Genomic DNA, 12,610 nt, shown 5'->3' on the forward strand with positions numbered 1-12,610 from the left:
CTGTAAAAACACATACATGAGGGGAACTAGGCCTACAATAAACAGTTATCTGCTAAATGCAGTTGCTTGTCAAAACTTCAGTAAAATTAAGCATAATCATAAGCTATGCATGCAGTTTAAATTTTGAAAGTAGAATTTTGCCAGTATGTCCATGTTTGCAGAGGGAATCATCTAGTGGTTGCTAAGTACAATGCTTTTATAAGTCTGTTGTTTTTGTCCATGGAGTTTTCTTGGCAGGGATACTGGAGTGGCTTGTCAGTTCCTGCTCCAGGTGGATCACATTTGGTCAAAACTCTCCACTATGACCTGTCCGTCTCGGGTGGCCCTGCACAGCATAGCTCATAGCTTCTCTGAGTTATTCAAGCCCCTTTGCCACGACAAGGTAGTGATCTATGAAGGGGAAGAAATGGAGGCAGTGAGAGATTTTACTTTCTTGGGCTCCATGATCACTGCAGATGATGACAGCAGTCACAAAATTAAAAGACGCCTGCTTCTTGGGAGAAAAGCAATGACAAACCAAGACAGCATCTTAAAAAGCAGAGACATCACCTTGCTGACAAAGGTCCATATAGTTAAAGCTATGGTTTTCCCAGTAGTGATGTATGGAAGTGAGAGCTGGACCATAAAAAAGGCTGATCGCTGAAGAATTTATGCTTTTGAATTATGGTGCTGGAGGAGACTCTTGAGAGTCCCATGGACTGCAAGAAGATCAAACGTATCCATTTTTAAGGAAATCAGCCCTGAGTGCTCACTGGAAAGACAGATCCTGAAGCTGAGGCCAGTGGCATAGCGTGGGGGGTCAGCGGGGGCCGGCCGCACCAGGCGCAACATCTGGGGGGGCGTGCGCTAATCTAGTGGAAGAGACTCGAGTGCTAAAATCCACGGGTTAGGGGGCGCAAATTACTTGCCTTGCCCCGGGTGCTGGCAACCCACGCTATGCCACTGGCTGAGGCTGCAATACTTTGGCCACCTCATGAGAAGAGAAGACTCCCTGGAAAAGACCCTGATGTTGGGAAAGATGGGGGGCACAAGGAGAAGGGGACGACAGAGGACGAGATGGTTTGACAGTGTTCTCGAAGCTACCAGCATGAGTTTGACCAAACTGCAGGAGGCAGTGGAAGACAGGAGTGCCTGGCGTGCTCTGGTCCATGGATTCAAGAAGAGTTGGACACAACTAAACAACTAAACAACAACAAATGTGCAATGCTTATTCCTTTAGTTGTGGAATATGACAGTACTCTACAGTGATGAAACCAGGGATTGCCATATTTTGGAGAATGTGAGTGCATTTGGAAACCTGAGAAATTGTTGTGTTGACCACCCGTCCTGCAACTGCACACCCATCCCTGCAACTGCACAAACACCCCACAAGCAAAGGTACAGAGATTAATATGCTACATGCACACACACACACAATAAAACCACATCCTTTGCAACCGTGCACATGCATGCAGACACCCATACATATGCATGAACCACTGAAAGAGGGGAGGGTGCCCTCTGTTACTTACCTTTATTCTGGCTCAACACAAAGGGGGGTTCTGTGTGGCATTATTGTTAAGAATGAATGACATGACCATTAAAATTTCTTGTTCTGGATTTGGAACTGCAACATGATGAAGTACAGGCAGGGGTGTGAGGGTTGGGATAATTCAATACCGTGTTGAGATTTGCCCCAGCAGGCATGCTGCAAAACATCTGGAGTTGTTTTGAAACTCGAGGACTGTGTAGGAATAAAACAGGCTGTGTGGTTTGATGCTGCAGTTAAAAAGAAGAAGCAACAATTGGAAAGGCTGAGCACCCTCCTCAGACATGTCTTTGCTTCAAATGGCACTCTCCAAACACCGCTTTGAGGCAGAAAAGATATGTCCTTTTAGGGCAGGGGTAGGCAACCTAAGGCCCATGGGCCACAAGCAACCCATGGGAGTCGTTTAACTGGCCCACAAGCTGCCCCCGAACCAAGCCGTCTGCTCAGCAAGTCCCCATGAGCTGTGCTAAACCAGTGCAGTGCGGCGGGGGGACTCGCTTCCATGGTGCCAAAAATCGTTGTCTGCAAATGCACAGACGCCGGAAATTGCGCACACGCACAATCTGGCCCATGGAGGGATCTCCGCTGGAGTGAACTGGCCCAGGCAAGCTAAACCTTGCCGACCCGTTTTAGGGCAAGAGTGAAGATCTCCTTGTGCATCTCCTCATGGAAAACCTTCCAGATCTACAACAGGAATAACCAGGTAAGTCTGGCTTGGGCTGATTCACATTCTATGGCTATTTAAATGTGTTTTGGTGGGTGAGAGTGATAGGTTTTGCATGGTACTTTGTCTTCTCGTTTTGCATGATTCTATTGTGAAGTGTCCTGGGATGAAAGACGGTATACAAATTAAATATAAATAATTATCAGAATAAAAAAGAATGATAGTAATAATCATAGTGATGATGGTAATAATAAATAAAGACTGATGATGATAATAATGATAATAATAATAAACAAGAATTGTGATGATGCTAATGCTAATAATACTGTAATAAGTTACAGATAGGTAGCCATGTTGGTCTGCCATAGTCAAAACAAATTTTTTTTCCCTTCCAGTAGCACCTTAAAGACCAACTAAGTTAGTTCTTGGTATGAGCTTTCATGTGCATGCACACTTCTTCAGATACACTGCATGCACACGAAAGCTCATACCAAGAACTAACTTAGTTGGTCTTTAAGGTGCTACTGGAAGGAATTTTTTTTTGTTAATACTGTAATAATAATGGGTGAACGGTCTACATAAAGAACAAGAGGCGGCCTGACTGGGGCGGAGCTGTTGGGGCGACGACAGATCCAGCCTCCAAGGAGCGCCCTGCAGCTGCTCCTTCAGAAGCGGCCAAGGCATTCCCTGGGGGCCGGACCTGCTGCCTCTCCAGCCTGAGAGGGGGCCGCCTCACTTTGCTTCGCGGGTGGGGCCGGCCCCATTGCAACGGACGGCAAGACCGAGGGAGGGCTTTCCCCCTACGCTTCCCTAAGGAAAACGGCGCATGAGGGACAGAATGCTGGTCCGCATAATTCCCCCTCCCCGCGCATTGTCTTTACAGGGAGCATTCGGACATGTCACCGGCTCCCCCCCCCCCCGCGTTCCGAAGCGTAGCATTCCAGGAAAGTTCTTGATTCGCATTCCGTTAACGGTACCAAGCGCCCCTTAGGGCTCAACATCCGGGAACAGGTAGTTGAGCGAAGCGCCGCTTTCTGCTCCCCAACCCCCCCCCCCGCTGCCCTGCAGCTCATGCAAGCCCCGCCTACTAAGAGCGGCTCGCGCCGGCGGAGAGTCACGTGCCGCCGGCTCCCCCAATCCGCGAAGGCCCCTCCTGCTCCTCGCTCTCGCGCGCCTCAGGGCGGCCGCCGCCTCTCACTCGGCTTCTCATCTCGCTCGCTCGCTCGCTGGGCGGCGCGCGAGAGCAGAGCGCAGGTCCCGCCGCCGCCTCAGCTGGTTGGTCGGTTGGCCGGCCTCTCGAGCGGCTCCTTCGTCACCGGGACAACCGGCGGCCCGCTATTGCCTCACAATGGTGGGTCGTTTTAGTCTCTCCTCACTTCCCCCCCCCCCGACTGCCGTCCGACGGGCCGTTAAACCGCCGCCTGCCCCTCGCGCGCGGGAAAACAGGCGGGCCGTTATGTGGAGATTCGATATGGGCGGAGATAGGTAGAGATACACAGATACGGCTATAGGTAGCGTGGGGTCTGAGGCGGCGGGGCCGGCGTGTGGGTGGGAGGAAGGTGGCGGTGAGGGAGGGGCGCGGCAGGGCGGCTCCTCTTTGGGGTCGGGGGGCTGCGAAGGGCTCGAAAGCGGCATTGTGGAGACGGTGTCCGTAATGGGGTGGGTGGGTGGAGGGCGGCCGTCCCCTCCTCACGGCACAAGCGTTGTAGGGCGGCAACGGCTCCGTACGGTGCGCGTTAAGATGGAGGGGGACGGATGGGGAGGTCCGCAGGGACCCGGCAGGAAAAAATGGTGCTTGTGGAGGCGCAGAGGCGAAACGCCAGCTTCGGGGCAGCGTCGCTGTGTGGTGGCGGCGCGTGCACGCACGTGAGAACGGGCAGCTGGGAGAGGGCAGGCACCGCCCGGCACCCTGTCTCTGAGGCTCCGTAGCAGGAACGCCAACCGGAATACAATATTCGAGGAAGCCCCGCCCTGCATTATCGATCGCATGACGAGGTGCACCCACGCCCAATTGGGGAGGGGGGGGAAATCAAATATTTTATAGGGAGGGAGAGGGCACGAATGGACCTCTACCCCTAGGAGTTGGAGCCTGTTTTCTGTAGGGAGGAATTGGGGAAAGGAAATGGAAGATCTCGGGGGACAGGAGATGAACCCCCCTCCTTTTTCCGCTCCTGGGTGGAGTGTGGTAGATGCATCAGCACAGAAAATTGTAAGATGGCTTTCGTTGACTTCCCAACCTTGTGTTTGTTTGTTTTTTTTTTTTTGAGTGTGGCACGAGTTTTAGGAGAGTAGTTTCCTGCACCTTTCTGTGCACCTTTTTGTATGTTTTTCACAAATCATGTGTGGACGTTTATTGCACAGCAAACATCAGCATCAAATAAAACTTTTTGTTCTTGCCCAGTATAGATACTGTATCTGAAGTACAGCTTGAAATCAAAACAGTTTGTATTATGTGGGGAAGCGGTTTGAATGTTTGTAGCTGCTGGCTTTCTTCCCTCATTTTTGGTCTGCTGCAAGTATTGTCACCCCATGTCTGATAAAGCATGCAAAATTCCCATTGTTATTTCCTTGTGATGAAGCAGTTCACTGGAAATTACATTCTGATATTGCGTCAAGTTCATGCATTTAAATAAAATGCAGATGTTACTGCAGTTATAAATGGTCTTTTCCAACATTGGAAGAAAAGATAAACATTTCCTGAACTCTGACTCAGTAATCTTTCAATTTTCAAAGAATGGTCCAGAGGCTGTGGACTTTATAAATGAGATTAGTAAAAGAGAGAGAGCCTCCCTATTTAAGTCACCTATTTGTTGAGTAATCATTTTATGAGATGCCAATAAAAAGGCTGGTTAATGGATAGCATGGGTATTGGGTATTTGCTGCTAGGCTGGGAGCAGTCAGTGCGAACACCTATCTCCAGTTCTTTAGCAGCCTTCCCCGCTCCTAGCCTGCTTCTGAGTACAATTCAAAATGCTGGTGCTTGCTTCTAGTGATACAGGGTTTGGTATTTGGAAACTTAAGGGAGCACCTGCTCCAACAGGAGCCTGCCTGTACACTGAAAATATTTGGAAGTCTTTCTTTGGGTGCCTTTCATCCAAAGTGTGGCAGATGGCAGTGACCTTCTAGGATGTGACCCCCTCCCCTTTAGAACCTTCTCCCCAAAGTGGTTCACTTGATACTCTCTTGTTTTTTTTGTGTGTGGGGTTTTTTTTTTTGCCATCTGGCAAGATCTATTTCCCCCCAAAATTATTTTTGTGCAGGCATTCTTGGTTGGTTGTTTATTGTTACTGGTTTTTGTCATCTTTAAATCAACCTGGTTTGTTTTTTTTTTACATTGAATATAAACTTACAAAACCTCATACAGGCACACTCATTAGGAAGCTAGAATCAGCTATTGCTCCTTTTTTGGCATAGTTGCTTATTCATATCTTTGATTAAGCATTACCCACATTTAAGCAAACTCGTGTCAGCAACAGATCCATGTGCAGAATTCTGCGAACTGTCAAATCCCTATAAGGAAGTGGGATGGAAAAGTTTTTTAATGCAGTGCGTGGGAGAAAGGAGCAGATGCCTCTGCACTTCACCCTTAAACATTTTTTAAAACATCTCATTTTAACATAGTAAACTTCTCCCATGAGGAGAAAAATCTGAAAAAGCAATTTTACGTGTAGAAACACATGAGGGTTACTGTTATTCTTGTTTTATATGGAATTGGTGTCTTGCCTTGTTGGACACGAGGGGCTCTGCCAGCGCACCTGCGCATTAGAGAGTCAAGAGCCGCTCTTTCGCCGGAACGCGGCTTCCCTGGGTGGGGAGGGAGTGAGGGAGACCCAGCCTCTTGTCGAGATGGAGGAGGAGACTGAGCAGGCTTTGTCCTGGCTGGGCGGGCTGGATTTACGACCCTATTGGGCCAGATCTGGCCTGCGGGCCTTAGTTTGAAGGACCCCTGCTTTAGGGGATAGATTTGATTCTTTCCACCCACATTTTCCCGTCTACATCACATAACTGGCAAACTGCTATTTTACCCTGTGCAGGAAAAATGCAGGTGTATATATACAGTCGTACTTCGCTTACATATCCCTTCGGTTATGTAAACTTTGGGATATGTAAGCGGCAAACCCGGAAGTATGTTTCTGGCTTTTTGCCATGCATGCATGCGCAGAAGCGCTCTACCCCCGAGCGCGTGTGCGCAGAAGCAGTCTCCAGTTGCGAAAACCTCAGGATCCAGCCGGACCTCCGGAACAGATCCCATCTGCAACCGGAGGTGTACCACTGTACATATATTCAACTGAGGGCAAAAAACAGCTTGGAGTGAGCTGTATTTTTGTTTGTTTGTAGGAGTCTTGTTTGACTCCAACCCCAAACTGGATTGAAGACATGAGGCAAATATGGAGTGAAACTGGGACGATTTTTTTAGCATACCTGCAACAGGTATGTAGCCCTGAACACTCCAGTGTATTGCATGTTGCCATCTTTGCTTGTTTGTCCTCACAATGGCTCCTAGCAAATGCTCCCAGCAACCTGATCAATTATCTTGTCTGCCAACACCTTTGTGGATATTGAAGAGGCTCCTGGAGTATTGTGGTATTTAAGGTGTTAAGCAATAAGACTGTTAATACTCTTTTCACTTTCCCTCATGCTGGTAAGCTTTGAGAGAATGATTTGGGGCAGTCCTTATCCACAGTGCTGTCTTGGTGTGCTTAGTCTAGTTCATTCCCTGACTAGAACTAACTTTACTCCCACCCCACTCCACAAAGCCCAGATAGACTGAAGTAGATCATGGACCCTGACCAACAGTCAATCTGACAAGTAAAAAAAAAAAAAAGGTAGAAATCCTACTTGGCCCCTTTAAAGCTGACCAAATAGTCCTTAATGGTTAATATGTGGAAGGTTTTATTTTGGGAATATACAGGGACATTATATAAAGTTGCTGAGATAATGGATTTGGGGCTTCAGCTTGCCTTACCCACATAACCGTTTTGATAAATTTAAACCATAGCTACTCACTTTTTACACAAATGAATCAGACATGTGTGATCACTTCAGTGCTAAGTGGGAAAAATGAATAGTCTATGAACTAGAGCATTTTTAACTCCAGTCTTGCTGCTATGCTGAAAATATTGAGAGCCTGGGGAGAAGAGAAGAGGAAGTAATGGCATATGGGGATGCAAAGTGGGAAGGAGATTTCACTCCCCTCACTTGTACACCCCCTTTGGTGTTAAATTATCTGCCCTTCTCCATATGAATATCACTGATGATATAAAACTAGAAAGGAATAGTGTAATTGGAAGAAAATTCTCTATTATACAGCAGGTTATCTTTAAAAATTTCAGGGATTAGATCATGTTTATGCTGAAGTTAATCATTTGGGAAACTAGGCTTGTTTTCTTCTAATAGTTACCCTCTGAACAGTTTTCCAGGCAACATTGGTTAGAATTGCTCTTTTCTTCCTATTATTTATTCTAGCTGTCAGCTGTTCAAGGTGTAAAGCAGTATTTTGCAATGCTTTCCAACCACTCTCAAGTCTGTGATCCTCCTGTAAGCCATCACAGTGTTATAGCCATTCCCCCTTGGGAAAGTGGGGGGGGGGGGGAGATGCCTTGCTGCAGATGTTTTGTCAATTTTCTTTCTCTGCTTGTGAAACGGACACAGATCTAGGTTTTGTACTGTAGCCCTCAGGTTTTAAAAAATTGACTTCAAAATGCCAGGGAATTCATATCATAGAATACGCCTGTCTTCATAACTTGAAGTAATTATAAGTAATTTAAGAAGCGTTTTTCAGTGCCATTTAACCCTGTATTAAATTTTAAAATAAATTATGTAGCTTGGGTAATTTTTTTGAGGAAATTGTGCTAATACCAGAAACCATAAAACACTAAAAATTCAAATTTGTTGCAGCATAATCTTTCAGGGACATGGCATAAATGACTTTGACTATGTTAATCTTTGTTTGCTATAGTTGAGTAGCACAACCAACCAATGAAGCTGTTGAATTACTCAGCAATTTTGAATCAAAGCAATCAGTGCTATTGATGTGATTTTCAAGCTTTCACATATATAGACCTCCGTTAGTTTGTTAAAATGAATATTTTAAAGTTAGGGAATTTCTAGGCTTTTCCCAGTTGACACCCTCTCAAAAACTGTCATTGGGGCGGGGGGGGGGGCGGGGGATAAATATGTGGAATCCTTTAAAAACAAACAGACCCTAAACATTACTACTTTAAGAGGATTAAATGCATTACGTATAATAGGGAATTGTATCCAGGGGGTGGGGGTGGAATTGGCTAATAGCATAATTTCACAAATGCATGTGCTACGATATTTATGTTTTATAGCAGTGTTCATGCTTCCACTGCTGCAAAAGGGAGAACACATTTAAATTTAGTTATGAAACTTGAAAGTTGATACATTATTTTATCAGCACAAAGATTACAAAGGAACCCAATGTGGACTTTGGTGGTGGCCTTCAGATATTGTTGGCATACAGCTTCCGTCATCTCTGACAATCAGCCATTGGGTTAATGAAAATTAGAGTACAACTGAATCTGTAGGGCATCATGATCTAAAGCCGTGGTTCCCAACATGGGGCACACACCCCACAGGGGGGTGATTTGATTGGGGGGGGGGGGCAAGAATGAGTTAGACCAAGTTAATGGCCTTTTAAGTGACATGGGTGGCGCTGTATGTTACATCACAGAGCCTAGGACTTGCCGATCAGAAGGTTGGTGGTTCGAATCCCCGCAATGGGCTGAGCTCCCGTTGCTCGGTCCCTGCTCCTGCCAACCTAGCAGTTCGAAAGCACGTCCAAGTGCAAGTAGATAAATAGCTACCGCTATGGTGGGAAGGTAAACAGTGTTTCCATGTGCTGCTCTGGTTCACCACATGACCCAGAAGCTGTATGCCGGCTCCCTCGGCCAATAAAGCGAGATGAGAGCCACAACCCCAGAGTCGGTCGTGACTGGACCTAATGGTCAGGGGTCCCCTCACCTTTTAATGGCCTTTTAGGCTTCCTCCATGTGAATAGTTCACTTTTTTAATAAGAATTACATATAACGGGAGGGGCATCAGGATTTTACAGATGCTTAGGTGGGGTATCTCAGAATACTGTGGTTTCTTTCTCTTTCTTTTTAGGCACTCTCAAATGATGATGAAGCTCTTATTAACAGAAAGTTACCAAAAGAACTCCTTTTAAGGTAATTCTACATTAGAAGTTTATAGTTTTAATGTCATTATTGCTTACAAAAAGGATTTCATTGGTTTCAAATTTAAGTTTTATGAAAACTTATACATGCCTAGTTTTAACTTCATTTGTTGCAAAAATGTGTCAGTTTGAGGATAGCTTTTTAAAAGCACATTGCCAATGCAGCTAGGAAACAAAAGCTTTTCCATTGTTGTCAATTTGGAATTTTCTGTGAAAAAATCAAGCTTTAGATAAGTTGGTAAATACAGGATTTTTTTTATTATGGCATGGGAATGGGAGGGAATTTGCATAAGAACTAACAGAGAATTGACTACCCCACTTGGAGTTGATGCTGGATTTCCATTATCTCTTGGCTCACTTCCCCCATACTTTGCCCTTTTAAATTTTAAAGCAACAGTGGAGAGGGGGGAAAGTTCCAATTTTGATGAGAGCAGTGGAAGAAGGGGCTTCTTTCATCCTCCATATACCATTGTTCTCAAGCTGCTATTACCCCTGTAGCAGATAAAATATAGGCATGAAATATGAGTTTCATATTGAGTGTATGAGGTGCTGCAGATATAATGTTCTCTTAACTCTTTCCAAAGTTAAAATCAACTATCCACCATAAACCTCTTCTGAGCGAAATTGCCTTTTGGTTTGCATTTACAGGTACCAGTGACAATTTAAAAAGTTCTATTCCTCTCCTTTGCTTGGTACAATCAAGTGGGACTTCTAGACTCTTCTGTGTGGCTTAACTTTGTGCACTGAGTGTGGCAGCTGAGACTTTGATTTTCTTCTTAAGCACACAGAACAGCATAGTTGGGCAGAAGGGTCCTGAGTTACATAACAATATCTAGTAGGCTATTTCCTAATTATAGTTTTCTTACCCTTAGATTGATGGGAACAGAAAGGTCTCAAAGAGAGTTTATCTAGTAACTTATCTAGAATTGTATGGAATAAATATATATATTGCAGGTATATGATACACCAGGGGTTGTCAACCTGGTCCCTACCTGGTCGCTAGTGGGCATTTCAGGATTCTAGGTGGGTGGTAGGGGGTTCTACGGCACAAGCTGAATCCCTCCATCAAGCACTGGTGGGTGGTAAGGAAATTTTTCTATTAAGAAAGATGCATTAGTGGGAGGTAGGTATAAAAAGGTTGACTACCCCTGTGTTACACCTTGCTGTGTAATTGTATGCGCTTAGACTATATGTGAGAAAAGTTCTTATAACTGCCTTTGAAACATCTTTGGTTGGCAGCTTTCAAATACTACCCTGATCTGACTGATCTATATGTTTTTAACTTGAGTTAATATGTTTACAGGAGTACGTTAGAATGGATTGTTGAAGAACAGTTTTACTTCTTTCTTTTTTACTTTCTTATAGAATATTTTCCTTCTTGGATGTAATTACCTTGTGTCGATGCGCACAAGTTTCTAAGGTACTGCTAGGTATTTGCTTTGTAATTTCATTTCTTCTCTAAGTAAAAAAATGAATGTATAATGTACACTTACATTAATTGTCTTTGGAATCTCACTGTTTTCACTGTATAGCAGAAAAAAAGAGTGTGCTTGCAAAGCTTGAATGGTCCTTCTTCCTCTTTTACCATGAGGGGGAGTTTGGATCTTTTTTCAATTAACCATTTTTTAGTGCGATGTCTGAATCCTGAACTGTGGTTAATGATGGCAATGGTTTATTGAAGCAAACAAACCTTAAAAGCCACAATATGAAGTTTGTTTGTTTTGGTAAACTGTAGTAAATATCCACAGCCGTTTATTTAAAACATAATGCTAAACTGTAATTAACTAAAAATGGAAGCAAAGTTTTCTAGCCGCCTCCTTGCGTAAGTGGAGGAGCAAGGGGAGGTGATGAGCCTGAGGCTTATTCAGTACAGTGGTACCTCGGGTTAAGTATTTAATTCGTTCCGGAGGTCCTTACTTAAATGAAACTGTTCTTAACCTGAAGTACCACTTTAGCTAATGGGGCCTCCTGCTGCTGAGGGGCCGCCGGAGCATGATTTCTGTTCTCATCCTGAAGCAAAGTTCTTAACCTGAAGCACTATTTCTGGGTTAGTGGAGACTGTAACCGGAAGCGTATGTAACCCGAGGTACCACTGTAACACCAAACCATAGTTTATGAACCATATTCCTTACATTTCAGCTTAGTTCTAACATGTATAGATGGGGAAACAATTGATGTGGTGGTAGAATAATAATAATAATAATAATAATAATAATAATAGGCATTTATGAAAGCTGCAATCCTGTATCCACTTGCCTGGGACTAAGCCCCATTGAACTTGGGGTTATTTCTGAGTGGACATGGATAGCAGTGCTTTCCAAGCTTTTCATGTTGGTGACACACTTTTTAGACATGCATTATTTTGCAACACGGCAATTCAGTTTTACTAGCAAACTAGAGATGCTCTCCAGAAGTGGAGCGTGTATGCAAGACTCCTGGGACGGGTGTGTGTGTGCCCAACCCCCACCCTGCAGCCACCTCCTTGTGCCACCATCCATGGATCTGAGCTTTGCAAGGCCACTCCGGGAGGATGGTGTGGGGACACAACAGATATGCATCCTGATCGAACGGCTCATGGTTGCCATGTCCTCCCTGAGCAGCCTTGCAACACTTGGACCTGAGGAGGGCAGCACGAGAAAGTCGTAACCATGCACAGCCTTTCAACTTGGATTGCAGCCTTGGTGCCTGTTTTTGTGCTGGAAGGAGAAAGCACAGAGTGGTGGTTTTGTTTTGTTTTGCTTGCTACAAACCTGGAAATAAGCTGTCCTTGTTTTTCCCCTCTCTCTTCCCCTGGTGAGGGTTAAATCTAGAGACTGCCCTATTACCAATTTCAGGACTCGTTGAGAGAGTTTTTTGGGAGATTTCAATACTAGACACACCTTCCTATTCTGTTCTAGCTGCCCTGGGGAGAAAGAGAAAATTGGCTTTGGGATTTCCTAGGAGTAGTATTGTTGGGGGAGGTTGGTGCATTTGGAGGAAAGATGAGTAAATAATTGCAAAAAAGAGAGAGGATTTGTTGCTGATTTTCAGGGTGTGCCGCTCCACTGCTCGAAGGGCTTCAGTCGCTTCAGCAGAGGGAGAATAGTAAGGTTAAAAAAAAATAGGCGATCAGCTTGATGTGACATACCTCCATACTGCAGCTGATACACAGTTTGGAAAGCTCTGTGGTGTATAGGGTCACATTGTTTAACAGCCCTGCAAAATGGCTTGTGTGTAT

General features: G+C 45.0%; 1 protein-coding gene across 3 annotated transcripts in view; it reads left to right on the top strand.

Annotated features, from left to right (window-relative positions):
- Positions 1-3,358: 3,358 nt before the first annotated feature.
- Positions 3,359-12,610, top strand: part of FBXL2 (F-box and leucine rich repeat protein 2) — a 28,952-nt gene continuing 19,700 nt past the window's right edge. For all 3 annotated transcript variants that reach the window (XR_014556835.1, XM_083705997.1, XM_083705998.1), the window contains exons 1-3: positions 3,359-3,543; positions 9,324-9,385; positions 10,759-10,813. Coding sequence is in view for 2 of the 3 variants with exons in the window: in XM_083705997.1 (XP_083562123.1) it covers positions 3,541-3,543; positions 9,324-9,385; positions 10,759-10,813 (120 nt within the window). In the remaining variant the exon portion in view is untranslated. The remainder of the gene's footprint in view (positions 3,544-9,323; positions 9,386-10,758; positions 10,814-12,610) is intronic.

The sequence above is a fragment of the Podarcis gaigeae genome (genome assembly GCF_964106915.1).
Source record: "Podarcis gaigeae genome assembly, chromosome: 12".
Lineage (NCBI taxonomy): Eukaryota > Metazoa > Chordata > Lepidosauria > Squamata > Lacertidae > Podarcis > Podarcis gaigeae.